This window comes from Rhincodon typus, chromosome 3 (assembly GCF_021869965.1).
Source record: "Rhincodon typus isolate 14 chromosome 3, sRhiTyp1.1, whole genome shotgun sequence".
In the NCBI taxonomy this organism is placed as follows: domain Eukaryota; kingdom Metazoa; phylum Chordata; class Chondrichthyes; order Orectolobiformes; family Rhincodontidae; genus Rhincodon; species Rhincodon typus.
In genome coordinates, this window is record NC_063334.1 from 782,271 (window position 1) to 796,919 (window position 14,649).

Here is a 14,649-nt window from a genome sequence, read left to right on the forward strand (position 1 = left end):
TGACTTGCAATCTCTCTTCCAAGTGTTCCCCCTGGATCCACAGCAACCCAAGAAGAATACTGGGCAGTTTTAACAGTGTTCACTAATGATGCCTACAGCATTTTCCCCAAAATAATTCAGATTATTTGATGCCTCAATCAAAAACAAATGAACTGCTTGTTGATTTGTTCTGGGGACAAGACACTGAGGCTGTGGTTATATATTTCTCATGTATTCATCAGTTAATCCAGTCCCATTATTAATTCTGACAAAGCATTCCTATTTAAAAACAAGACCTCATCTGTTCACTACACAGAAATAGCTGGATATATGAGTGCCTCAAGCATTTTCTGCTTTTCTTTCAGATTTTCAATAATTGCAAGGTTTTGGTTTTGCATTATTTTGATATTGCCAATGGTTCATTCAGATTAAAATACGTAAGGCTGTCAGCACTGCTGAGTTCAGGAGGATAAAAGGAAGATTTTCCAAGAAGAAAGGGAGATGTGAACTGTTGAACCTTCTTAAGATAATGTCATATTTACCTTCCAAGTGCACTTTCAACTGAAGACAATTAAATTAGGCTTCAGTCGCACTATCACATGCACCACCATAACCATTTTTAGCAAAACATCAATACCATTTCAGAAAGCCAGTCAATGGCCAATTAGGCCCTAAGTGGATAAGTAAATACATTTTGGCAGTGTTAAAACATTGCCTGAAGTGTTCTCATTTTCTTTGTCTTGGGATTTCTAGGTCAGAAGTCACACAACACCAGGTTATCGTCCAACAGGTTTATTTGAAATCACAACTTTCAAAGCGTTGCTCCTTCGTCAGGTCACCTGGCATCATGGGACTTCTGACTTTGTCCACCCCAGTCCAACGCCGGCATCTCCACATCTTGGGATTGCGAGATAGGGGAATTGAATAGGAGAACAGGATCTGTGCCCATCATGACCCTATGTTGGGTCAAGAATTTTGACATAAATAAAACAAGCCGAATATAACACCCACTCTGTAAATCAGAACTGCATCCTTGCAAAGGGACCAAGGTGATCTTCAGCAGTTGAGTAAGCCCATCTACAGGCAGACACATAGATACAATGCCAGCAGGAAAACTGTAGAACCACGCTCAACCACATGAACATGGGTTTAGGTTTAAACAAAGTGGCCTACCAGACACAACCGAACAAGACTTCCATTTGCTACAAAACATTACAACTATGCTGCATATTGTGAAGCACTGGGTGTAATTCAATAAGAATTCTAGCAAAGCAGGATGCAATAAAAAAAACGGATGTAATAACCATACTTAGAAAATGCCACATTAAAGAACAAATTTTGTGCTAACTCTAAACTGTTCCAAGAGCATCAGCTGAACTCAGGCTGACCAACGAGAAACCTAATTAGCATTTTGCTTCAATAAAGGGAAGGAATTAAGATACATTTAAAACAGTATCCATATCATACCTTTCTTTCCTGCTTCAATAACATAGTCAGTAGCAGATCTGATGACACTTCTTTCTGGCAAATAGCCAAAATCTGGAGGCACTGTAAAAAAAACATTGATCTCATTAAGTAAGGAGTCACATATGCTCATTCCACAAACAATGGCCTCCCTGTGTTACTGGCCAGCGGATCACTCTCACATTTCAAACAGCATGAAACACCATTCAAACAATCTGAAGCGCTGAGCAATTAAAAAAATCAAAACCACTGAGAAAGCTGCTGGACACAACACAGGACTCCACGCAGAACTGACAGTATGATTTCTTTTTCTTAAAAAAAAACCCAGTTGTAATTAGATGGCAGATACATGGATAAAAGAAGATACATTGGAAACACATTTCAAAGTCGATGCTAGCTGACAAGTAAAACCCTGCTGTCATCTTCAGTTTCAATCATCTGCTTTCCAAACTCTAGCAAAATGTACGATTCAGTCTCCTGGCAACGGGGTAAGTAGTCTCAGCATCCTCGTAGCTTAATCACTTGAAAAATGTGGCATCTGCAGATACACAGCGTGTATGTTGTTACAGCGGGTCACAGTCAAAGGAGAAGCTAAGTTTGCTGGGGAAGGTGGAGACACAGGGTGGTTGTTAACGGTGGAAGGGAGAGGAGAGGCAAGAAGTGACTATTTTCGATGAATAAAGCCCACAACTCTTTTATAAACTGTTTAGGGGAGTATCACACCATGAAGAAAACACATAACATCCACATTATTCTTTTTTGTTTTCACAGGATGATCACATCAGGTCTCCCAGCGAGAGATCTCACTGATTTGACATTAGTTAGGAGATTGGGCCACGGACAGCTTGAAATGAAATAACGCAGTTCAAAATTCCTGCAAGTCTTTCTTTCTGATCCAGATCCAGGTGGTGTCAAAATAGGCACCAAAAAGACTGGATGGAAGTTGAGAGTTTTTTTTGCTATTGTTGCTGAGATTTGAGAGTTAAAGAAAAGTAACCCTTCGACATGCATTTCTCATATTCATATGACTTTTCAGCTGCTAAAAGACATTCTGATGAATTGTTGTCTTCAAGTTTCTCTCTTCTCATTAAATTCTTGGCTTTCATCCTGCACACCCATCTCCTATACTGCACTCCATTCCAGGATTTCCCAATTAAACAGCAAAGCAGGAACATGAGCTCATCCACAGATCTTTATTGGAGACATTGTTGAATCAGTTACAGTGATAAGGGTTAACTCAACAAATTTAGCCCCTCTCCACACCTTCCCCTTCCCATTTTGGCAAGACAATAGAGGTTAGTAGTTCAATTTGTTGGGGACTACAAGAATGAACACAATGTTGTAACACTGTTCTTGAGCAAGTTCAGAAATAAATATAAACTTAATTATTTGTTAATGTCAGTTCTTAGCCAATTGTGCTCACTATTGAGACATTAAAGGATGTACAAGTGTAGATGGAATGATTTGTTCTCCATTTTCACTCCATTGTTGCTTGGTCACTTTTCAACATCCCCTCTAAAAGGTACAGCAAGGTGAGGAGTTCACTCTTTGCAGAATCATGGAACACACTCACTCAAAGGCAAAAGTAGTGTAAGGTGTTACAAAATCAGAATGAGCTAACACAAGATTGATAATTAATCCTTGTATCATTAATTGTTCATTAAGGCAACTAACATATTCTAATTAAATGGGACCACAGAAAAGTCTAGTAGCCGACTACAGGAGCTCTCAGAGGTGCCTTGTTTCAGGCAAGCTGTTAAAAAAAAACCCTTCTCTCCTCGCAGATGACAATAAAAATAATTTTACAGGTTTATTTCAAGAGGGCTGCTGTGGTCATAGGGTACACGCTCTGTCTCCAATGACTTGACCCTAGTGCGGTCCAACTCTCTATTGTTGTAAAACACCCTCTGGTGCCCACCACCGAGGAGAAATGAAGTAAAATGGCAGCAATGACTAATCTCAAAAACAAGGCTCAAAGTAAACGGACAGAAATCAGTTATCTATCACGGAGTTCACCGTATTGTTTCTACACGCTCAGGTGCAGCTTATGATAAATGTCTCACGTGTGTGCGCGCACGCCTCTGAGCATCTGGTTATTGCCAGATGTTGCTGGAGCTGCTAGATATGGGCTTAAACCAAATAAGGCACCTTTCTTCAAGGACACTCCCAAAAGTTTTCTCTCAACAAAACCCTCTCAAAGTTTTGTGTTTCTACCTCAAATGATCATCAAAGATTTTGACCGCATACTGTATCCTGGAGACACAAGTTGCTTTATATATTGAAGAACCACATCCACAGAGGAAACTAAATTTGTAGAATTCATCTTACGATGGGATGGAGATAATTCCCAACTACGCTTTGAAGCACCTTGGTAAGTGTCTGCCTCCTTACGTCTACAATCTCCTCTGGCCCTCCACGATCTCTGCACTCCTGCAATTCTCCTCGTATTACTAACCTGATGTTCGACTCTGACTGGATGACATGTTGGTCAGGTGTAGATGTCCTAAAGCATAGGCAGCATTCGACTGGAGTCCAATCACACCAGAAAAACTAATTGTCTGTGATAAAGCAAAAATACAACAGGCGGATAAATAAACAAGCAACACAAAAGAAGTGTAATGTCCAAAATGGTTTAATGTATGCAGGTTTTTCAACAATACCTTTGCAGAGTTCAAATGAAAATACATTTTTTACTCCTCCTTTAGCTTCCATCTCTGTATTTCACATTTAGTGGTAAAGTTGCAACTTATTCATTACTAACATTACTAATGCTATAGAGAGGCACAGCATTCAGGAACCACAAGTTACATATCTGCAAACATCCTAACGAATGAAAGAGAAGGATGTGAGGTGTGTTGAGAGATTAGCTCCATGCTAACATAACAATACCATGCTCCAAAGTGATCACATTAAATAACTGTTATACATACAGCTTCGATGAAATGGATATCAATTCAAATAAGTTGATGCAAGATAGTATTTGATATCAAAGGCATTTTGCACAATACAGAGCCTACTCTCATCCCTTTCAGCTTATCTTTATTTGTTTGTTTAGATTTTAACAAAATAAGAAGTGGGCTCTTCATACAGATGACCACAAGTTTCCAGAGGTCAAAACCTGATCTTTTACATTCAGGATTATGCTAACATCATTGTTGGGTACATATAAGCAGTTTTGCTGTTCTTGTGTAACAGAAATTTCTCACTGTTCTACTCGGGAACAGATTAGACTCAATTAAACCACCAGTTCAGACTGAAATTTGCCACATAGATAACTAATTCATGTTATCAGCTGAAATATAAACCAAATTCATTTGAATTTCTGTAACAGAAAATTGAACATAATGGACTCTGCAAATTTAAATGTTTATTTTATTTTTGAGAGAAGTTAAATATATGGTTGGTTGATAAATACATTGGTGATCTTCCCTCCACTGCATATGATTTAGTTTTGTATTGTCTTACTGTTTGTTGACATATTTCAGAACGTCCATTTCTCAGATCAGATCTGAGAACGTGACATATCATATACACAATAAGCTTGATTGCTTATTTTGGTGGCAGGGTACAAGATTAAGATATTGAGCTTGATGATCAGCTATGATCACTGTAGAGAAGGTTTGAGGCCTCAGGCTCCTGTCTTCCATGTTGCTATGTTAAATGCATATCAACATTAACCCAAATGGAACTAAGCACAAATTATTCAACTACTTGCTAAATTAATTTGTGCTACTGAGTACTAAATTGCCATTTTGTACAATAAAGTGGAACTTATATTAAGCTGGTAAAAGAAACTGGTGAATAATCTCACCAAATTACTTCACTAATTTCACTCTGAATTTTGACTGCACTCTCTCATCACTAAAATCTTCTTCAGTAATAATCCATTTATCTATAAGTTCAAATCATCTTCTCAGGATCCACTGTACACTCAGTCACGTCTATAGTCACTTGGCCAACTAAAGAACAGCAATCCCTATTCAGCTCAACACTGCACATGGCTTTCAACTTGGAAAGCAATCTATCGACTCCTATATATTGAGCTTCTTGTTGGTAAACAGTACCATGTTAAACACATCATCAGTTGGCACCAGTTCACTCTCAAAACCTTGTTTAAGAAGTTAAGGCTGTGTATTGCTTTTAAAACAGTAACATCACTGAAATTAGTCACTGAATGTTATAAAGGGAGGTGGCAGTGTAGTGGTAATGTTTTTCACTGGTAATCCAGAGGACCCATACTGATGGGCAGCACAAAGGCTCAGTGGTTAGCACTGCTGCCTCACAGCGCCAGGGACCTGGGTTCAATTCCAGCCTCGGATGACTGTCTGTGTGGAGTTTGCACATTCTCCCTGTGTCTGCGTGGGTTTCCTCTGGGTGCTCCAGTTTCCTCCCACAATCCAAAGATGTGCAGGTTAGGTGGACTGGCCATGCTAAATTGTCCCGGAGTGTCCAAGCATGTACAGGCTAGGTGGGTTACCCATGGTAAATGTGCAGTTATGGGGATAGGGTGGGATGTTCTTTGGCAGTTTGGTGCAGACTCAATTTCCGTACTGTAGGGATTCTATGATGCTTTAGAGATACCGGGTCAAATCCCACCATGGCAGGTGGTGGGATTTGAATTCAATTAGTAAATCTGAAATTAAAAGCTAATCTTAGTAATGTCGACCATAAGACCATTTTTGGCTTATGAATGCCCTTGAATGCAGTCCTTACCTGGTCTGGCTTACATGTGGTTCAAGAACCATGTGTTTGACTCTAAAATGCTCTCTGAAATGGTCTAGCAAATCAAGAGCAATTAGGGCCAAATTGTGGGCTTGCCAACGATGCCCATAGCCCATGAATGGAAAAAGAATTAAAAGACGTCAGTGGAGAATTTTGTGATAGAAAATCAACTAAAAGGTGAACTGTTCTGTTATCAGCTGAAGTCGCTAGAAAATACAGAACAACGGAATCCAAATACATCTATAAAACCATGCTTGTAGCTTCACATCTTGTTGACCTCCTATTTTCTATGAAAACTCCCATGGATAATCAAGAACAAAATCATCCTGGTTACAGTGTGTTGGCTTTAGAACAGAGTAAATTTAGCAAGGGTTAAATAAGATTCTGCACACAGCAATATTTGAAAGGCGAAATGGTTAACGAGACATTCGTATTGCTGGGTGTGAGCTTTCCTTGTAACCCAGCCTCAACAGTAGATTCATATTGTTAATCAGTATTAACAAAGCAATGCAAAACTTAATGCATTAGCAAGAAACTGCTCCAAGACCCAGCATGTTATACTTGAGTATCAGCAGAAGAAATAAATTTAGCTTGCTAGTACACCGAACAGTAAGTTACTACAGTGACACAACCTCTCGTGAAGTATTACGTTCACAGAGAAATAGTACCATAACAAATCTGCCCAGTGCAGCTTGAGAGTGATGAAAGGGAATTAAAAGATAAGCATTAACTCTGACTCAGGGATAACTTACTCGTCAGACTGTTTGATATTGACTTTAGACATTAGCAGGCATTTGAAACTTACCTGAGTCATTGCTCTTATAACCTCATTCATCTTCGATTGAAATTGGGATGACTGGATTGATTCTGATTTCAACTACACAAAGTCAAGAGCAGATGGTTAGATGGTGTTCAATTCAGTCGAACAATTGAGATTTTTAAAAGAAAAACCGAAAGAACTGCGGATGCTGTAAAACAGGAACAAAAACAGAAGTTGCTGGAAAAGCTCAGCAGGCCTGGCAGTATCAGTGAAGAAAAAAAAAATCAGAGTTAACGTTTCAGATCTGGTGACCCTTCCTCAGAACTGAAACGTTAACTCTGATTTTTTTCTTCACAGATGCTGCCAGACCTGCTGAGCTTTTCCAGCAACTTCTGTTTTTGTTCGAGATTTTCAACAGGTTGTTAAATGAATATCAGCTCTTTGCATTCTGTTGCATTTCACAAACTAGATCTGCTAATTTTCAACAAAATTTCACATGTAGCTTTATGTTCAAAAAGGTATTTTTGCTTACTGTGTTCAAATCCAAAAATCAATGAACCAGCCACTAAAATCTGACCCTGTACAAACAGATCATGCCAGTCAAAATGGGTACTGTAAAAAATATGGACCTTTAAGTGACTGCACCACATTTCAATAAACATTCTTTTGTACTGAAGATGCAGCTTTACAAAATCTGCCACAAATCAATCTGACCTGCTCTTTCTTTTTCCATGATATTTCTGTCTGAAAGTGTTCCTGACACTCTAAATCCATATTTATTAAAATATAACGAATCTACATTGATGAAAATTGAATCAGTCAGCTGACATTAAATTAATTCTACAATAATAAGGAAGGAAAGAGTTTATATGAATGCTAGCCATTCTTCAAATGTGAGACTGCTATATCCATCACACATTCCTGTGTTTACACCTATCAAGTGCTGTATCCAAACTGTTCAAATTTCTCCTCCACTAGCACTAACATAAAGTCACTGAATTAAAAATAAGATGGCAAATGTGAAGGAGGTAAACCATTTGTGAAATGGTTTCAATGTTAAATTTCTGTATACACCCTCTCGTGATCTGACCAAACTCCATATGAAGGTTGCTCTTTAGTACACTTTAAAGATCCCTCAAACACAACTAAAAGTTTATTGGAAACATGATTTCACGCCACATCATCAATAAATAAATACTCTGTATTTACTTTCGATAAACTAGTAGAACGGTTTTATTTAATTATTTCTCTAGGCTTCTGAATTGTCAGTTTCAAACAATTTTTGCACTAGTAAACAATTTCAGATAAAGCATACCTGTATCAGGGAACTTTCAGATCCCACCAAAGCAACAAGACCATTTACTGCAGCTAATCGATGCATTGTGGGGCAACCCTTTGAGAGACATAAGGAAATGAGAAGGATAAGCTAAAATGTCTTGATAGTTCTCATAGAGGCATACAGCGCAACAAAGTTATCAGTCTAGAAAAATAACTGGCTTCCAAACATAATGGGTAGGACATCTGTAAGTACTGTACTTAAATTGGGCATTATAGGCTTTAACTTGTACAAGTTATCATGTTATCACTACATTAACAACATCAGATAATGTGCTCTGTCAAACACTCTCTATGGAAGCACTTATACAAAAAGAAAGCATCTGTGTTGCATTTAAAGACAGAGTTTGTCTAAGAGAGGTCAGCAAATCATTTTAGATCAGATATGCTCTAGTTTTTAACAGCAGTTATTTCTAGATCATTGGAAGAGATAAAATTACATAAACTAATAGTAAGTCAGTAGAATACGCTAATTAAAATCCTTTATTCAATTGTCATCAGTAGCTCTGATAATATTTTGAACATTATGAGAAATAAACCAGCACATCTTGAGCAATGCCATGGAAGATCCTGGCAATAAAAAGACAACATATACTGTGCCAAAACATGCTTTCTTCAAAACTTTTGTGTACATGCCCTACAATCCTGATTGCACACTAAAGGTTTACGAAAATGTTTGCAGTTTTATTGAAACTCAGCCCAGTAGGAGGAACTGAAATATAGCCAGCAAATACACTAAAGGAAAGTTGGGTGTTTTAATCAATTAATAGGCAGTTTCTCACTTTTTAAAATGTTACACTTAATATGGCAGATGAAGATAAATGCTCAGATTAGCTGATTTCTTCACTGTACAATCCTTTTCCATTGACTAAATTATTCCTTCCAATATTCAAACCCCTCTTTCCCAACTGCCAAACATGCACCACAAGACTCTTGCATTCCCAACAATTTTCCCATTCGCACTTACTAAACACCAGCTGGGGCCCAACTCATGTTTTACAAAGGTTTAGCAGAACTTCCTTTGCTTTTGTGCACTGAATGCTTTTGTTTATAAGGCTAAGGATCCTGAAATTATTTATAAAACAACTTTCTCAACATTGTTTGCTACCAAAGATTTGTCTAACTAATAGAGTTGATACGCGGGAGCCAGGAGATGTCACACACTTGAACTTTCAGAAGACTTTCAATAAGGACCCGCGTAAGAGATTAGTGCGTAAAACTGAAGTGCATGGGATTGGGTACAGTACAGTCATGAGTAGAGAGCTGGTTGGCACACAGGAAATAAAGATGAGGAGTAAGCAGGTCTTTTTCTAAGTTGCAGCCAGTGACTAGTGGGGTACAGCAGGGATCAGTGCTTGGACCCCAGCTATTCACAATATACATTAATGATTTAGATTAGGAAACTAAATGCAATATCTTCAAGTTTGCAGATGACCCAAAGCCGGGAGGGAGGGTGAGCTGTGAGGAGGTTACAGAGATACTTCAGTGTGATTTGGACAAGTTGTGTTTTCAGGGCAAATGCATGGCAAACGAAGCATCAAGTGAATAAATGTGAAGTTTTCCACTTTGGTAGCAAAAATACGAAGGCAGATTATGTGAATGGCAATAGAATGGTAAAGAAGGAGGTGCAATGAGACCTGGGTGTCCTCGTACGCCAGTTGCTGAGAGTAAGCATTAAAGGTAAGGCCAGTGGTGAAGAAAGCAAATGGTATGTTGGCTTTCACAACAAGAGGGTTCAAGTACAAGAGCAAGGGTGACTGTTACAACTGTACAGGGCCTTGATGAGGCCACATCTGGAGCATTGTGTGCAGTTTTGGTTTCCTTGTCTGAGAAAGGATGTTCTAGCTGTTGATGGAGTGCAACCAGGATTTACCAGATTGATTCCTGGGATGGTAAAACTGACGTATGAAGAGAGACTGGATTGCTTAGGACTATATTCACTGGAATTGAGAAGAATGAGGGGGAAATCACATAGAAAGCTATAAAATTCTAATAGGACTAGACAGAATAAACACAGGAAAGATTTTCCTGGTGACTGGAGGGTCCAGAAACAGTCCATATAGGACTGAGATAAGGAGAAATTTCTTCAAGCAGAGAGTGATGAACCTGTGGAATTTACTATCGCAGAAAAGTGGCTGAGGACACAACACTGAATGTTCTCAAAAAGGAGTAAGAAAGAGTTATTGGGGCTGAAGGGATCAAAGGCTAGAGGGAAAAGTGAGAACAGGAGTTGTATGTTTGGCCATGATCAAATTGAATGGCAGTGCAGACTTGAAGCGCTCAATGGCCTACTCCTGTTCCTGAGTACTCCTCAGATATTGTTGTTCCTGCATCTCCTTTAAAATCGTGCCATTGACTTCACATCATCTCTCCACACTCTTCCAACTAACATACATAATTGCATCTATAATACTATCCTCCCAACTGTTGGCTATTGTTCAATTTCTTTTGATCTGGAAAATATTGGAAATTTGATAATGGAGATAAAACTAGCATCAAATCACTCAACTGCAGATCAATATTATCCACATCAACCCACCTCAGCTAGAAGTATCTTGAGCCAAGCAGGAAGTAGCCGGTTACTGAGGTCTTCGGCCTTACCATGTCCACAGACAGCCAAGCCATGAACTATGTTTCCCAGAGCCATAGCAAAACCTGCAGTCTGAGATTTAAAGACAATTTAGAAAATTAATTTTCAAAGTAGCACAACCAAGCACCAGTGCACATGACTTGTTCATGACTTGGCCCAGATAAGGAAATATGAGAAAGATTTCATAAGTCTGCAGAACCACAAGCTTTCAGTACCATTATCTTCTGTTCTGCGTTTGATTCCTACACTTCCATAAGCTTGGGAGTAATCCACCTTGCTGATTTGACATTGCTACTGGTTAACTGAACATACATATAATAAACATACATCAACAAAGACGATTCAAACTTCAATGTAGCAATTTTAATGCATACTGAAAAGGAAAAAGGCAAAGGTATCTTAGTCCTGCTGGACCATAGCGCTGTTCTCCCATGACAGAGACAAATGGTGATGGTCACCATGCCTCAGGTGAGGAGAGGGGTTGGGATGATGGAACCTTCATGGTAACCTCAACTAGTGTGAGAATTGAACCCATGCTGTTGGTGTCAGTCTAGTTCGTAAACCAGCCAACGGAAATTTAAATCTTGGCAAATTTTGTATTTGAAGGACAGAATCGCAAGCATTTTTCGAATATTGGTGAGGCTTGAATTTGGATTAGTCTGGTAAAGTTAGTTCCACGTCCCAATATATTTAGAAAGCTCTTTATTTTATTTACTGTATGAAAAGCATTAAGAATCAGAGTTGTATCACTATTCACCGCTCAAAGTCATCTGACCAAGCCAAGTGGATGATAGTGATTATTGCTACAATGTCAATCTACACAACATATTGTTTGCACTGTCTGGCCTGCACATCTTCAGGTATTGATAACAGTTCAGTGTTAAATATATTCACTGCCACAACAAGTTGAATCTTTTTCTTTTGTGGGAAATAACTTCTGGAAGAAAACTGAAAATGATCTTATCTAGTTTTACAACATCAACAAGTAAACCGTGAACAGGATTTATCAGACAAGAGCAGATAACCCAAACTTAACTTTTACTTTCTGAAGAAGGGAACTCAAAACATGAACGCTGTTTCTCTCGCAACACCTGCTGAGTTTCTCCAGCAATTTATGTTTATGCTTCAGATTTACAGCACCCACAGTTCTTTGTATTATTTAATTTTTACTCCGGTCCTCATGTCTTCAGTGTTATTCCACTGGGGTAGGGTGCTGGCAAACAAGCCCGGCTTTTCCTGGACCAAAAAAAGACCCCAAAGAACTTCAGATGCTGGAAACGAGAAACAAAAACAGAAACTACTGGAAAAACTCAGCAGGTCAGTGCAGCATTTGTGGAGAGAAAGTAGAGTTGCTATTTTGGGTCCGGTGACCCTTTCTCAGAACATGATCCCTGGATTTGTCACAGAAGTTTGCAAAATTCCCCAGTTTACCTGTCTTTCAGCCCCAAGTAAACAGAAAGCGTAGATCAGGTCTGTGCACTTAACGAGAACTGCTATTTATTACAAATAAACAGATTCCAGCTGCAGCTAAACAATAATGAACTATCGAAACAGGTAAAACTGGAATCCCCTTTATAAACCCCAATTACACATATAGACAGACGCACAAACAAGGAAGGATGTCATTGGTGAGAGCAAGACGGGGAAGGAAGTTCGTTGCTCCCAGGGTTCCTTTTGCCTTGTCAGGGCTTGCTGCTCCCCAGTCTTCCTTCTTTCACTCGTTTACAAGAATGACTGGCTCACACTTCTAAAATCAAACTCAAAGACATACAATTGTGCAAAGTTGGGTGACAGGCCGCAATAAGTAAAGACACTTATTTAACGAGCCAGTGACAGCATGACAGGCTGAATGGCCTCTTTGTGCACCTTACACTTCTGTGATTCTTGATAAAGTCTCTGACCGGTTGTTAAAAGCCACAAGTTACACCAACTGGGAAATAAACCAGCTTTCTTCAGGCTAAGCCTGGTTTTTGTTTAAACTGCAGAGAAAAAATCAGTTCCCTCCTTTCTGGAGATCAAATGGCTTCTGACCAATGCTTCACTCCCACAAGCTGCTCAGCTTCCTGGAGCCAATCACATAGTTGGCAAGCAAAAGGCCTTTGTCACGGACAATGGTCATCAGTCCATAGACCAGTCAGCAAACTCTCTTCATACACGTCCGCAACCCCCAAAACACTCCCAGCTCCAGCCTGTCGATTTTAACTCCCCCCACAGCCTGAATAAATAGCAGTGAAACAGCACTTACAATAAGTGTCAAATAAATTGACTAGAAGAAAGTCTGTCCACAAACATGTCTTTTTTCAATAAACTGTCCTTTACCCATTTCAGCCCAAAATCACAACTCCAGAAAATTAAAACTTAATGAATTTAAATGTGTTTCTGCAATCATTTTACCAGGCCAACAAACAGCATCTGATAATAGTTCAAATTATTGAGGGTCTTAATGATGCCCTGTTGTACAGCTAAGCTATAAAGGCCGGGGAAATCCCATCCTGTGTTGCAAGAAGTAATCATGGCAAGGATGGGAATGATGGTGTCGTAATTGACAATATCATTCAGCTAGGGTACAGGGGGAGGGAGGTCAGTGTTCTTTCTCCTGATTATTATGGCTTCTGGTGGATAGTAATAGCAGCATTCAGTGTGATTGCCTAGGACTGTCCATGGAAAGTCGTCACTTAGCTGGATACCAAAGGGAAGTCAAAGCTTACAGTCATACAGAATTACAGCATGGAAACAGACCCTACAATCCAACTAGTCCATGCTGACCAGGTTTCCTAAACTGAACCAGTCCCATTTGCCCCATATCCCTCTAAATCTTTCCTATTCATGTACCTGCCCAAATGTCTTTTACATTTTGTAACTGTATTTACCTCTACCACTTCCTCTGGCAGCTCATTTCTTATACACACTGTGTGAATAAGTTGCCCCTCGAGTCCCTTTTAAATCTTTCCCCCTGCACCTTCAATCTATGCCCTTCAGTTTTGGACTCCCCTACCCTGGGGAAAAGGTTGTTCACCTTATCTACGCCTCTCATGATCTTATAAACCTCTATAAGGCCCCCCTCAGCCTCCTATGCTCCAGGGGAAAAACTGTCCCAGCCGATCCAGATCTCCTTATAACCCAAACCTCCACTCCCGGCATTGTAAACCTTTTCTGCATCTTTTCTAGTTTAGAAACATCGTTCCTATAGCAGGGCAACCAGAATTGTAGGCAGTCCTCCAAATCTGGCCTTACCCAATGTCTTGTACAGTGCAACATGAAGAAAAGAAAGAGCTTTCATTTTTATACTGTTCAAATAATCCTCTGCATTTCTCAAATTTTCATAATTATGGATTACTTTATTAATATTGTAGCAGTTAACTCAGCATAGCAAATCTCAGGAGAAGAGGTGAACTCATTAATTTTTGATACGATTGCTTTGGACCCAAACGTTGGAAAGGACATCTGCCTTTTCCCCAACATCTGACCTGACCCAAACATGTTTAGCATTTCACTGCAAAACACGGCATCACCATCAAGGAAGCAAAGGGCACAGAGTGTGAACCTAGACCGGAAGTTCAAGTCTTACAATCATGATTCTGAATCAAAAGCAAAAGCTGGATTAGCTGTATGGAGAAACCTGTTGACAGATGAACTTTAAGACACATCAATTTTATGCCACTTCATAAATTAACAGATTTGATTTCTGTGAGAATAGACAAGACTTGAATTGAATTCTGCAATGCCTGTCAAGCTTCCAGATTCCTTTGACCAGTTTTCCCTCTAAAAGCATTTGGAAGAAATAAAAAAATAGTTGCCT

The 14,649-nt window shown here is 39.3% G+C and overlaps 1 protein-coding gene across 1 annotated transcript in view; it reads right to left on the reverse strand.

Annotated features, from left to right (window-relative positions):
- The window catches only part of focad (focadhesin), a 187,727-nt gene that overhangs the window by 34,356 nt on the left and 138,722 nt on the right, over window positions 1–14,649 (reverse strand). Inside the window, exons 24-28 of the mRNA XM_048619555.1 lie at window positions 10,800–10,922; window positions 8,241–8,318; window positions 6,971–7,042; window positions 3,899–4,001; window positions 1,447–1,527 (exon numbers count right to left, since the gene is read on the reverse strand). Coding sequence (XP_048475512.1) covers window positions 1,447–1,527; window positions 3,899–4,001; window positions 6,971–7,042; window positions 8,241–8,318; window positions 10,800–10,922 — 457 coding nt within the window. The remainder of the gene's footprint in view (window positions 1–1,446; window positions 1,528–3,898; window positions 4,002–6,970; window positions 7,043–8,240; window positions 8,319–10,799; window positions 10,923–14,649) is intronic.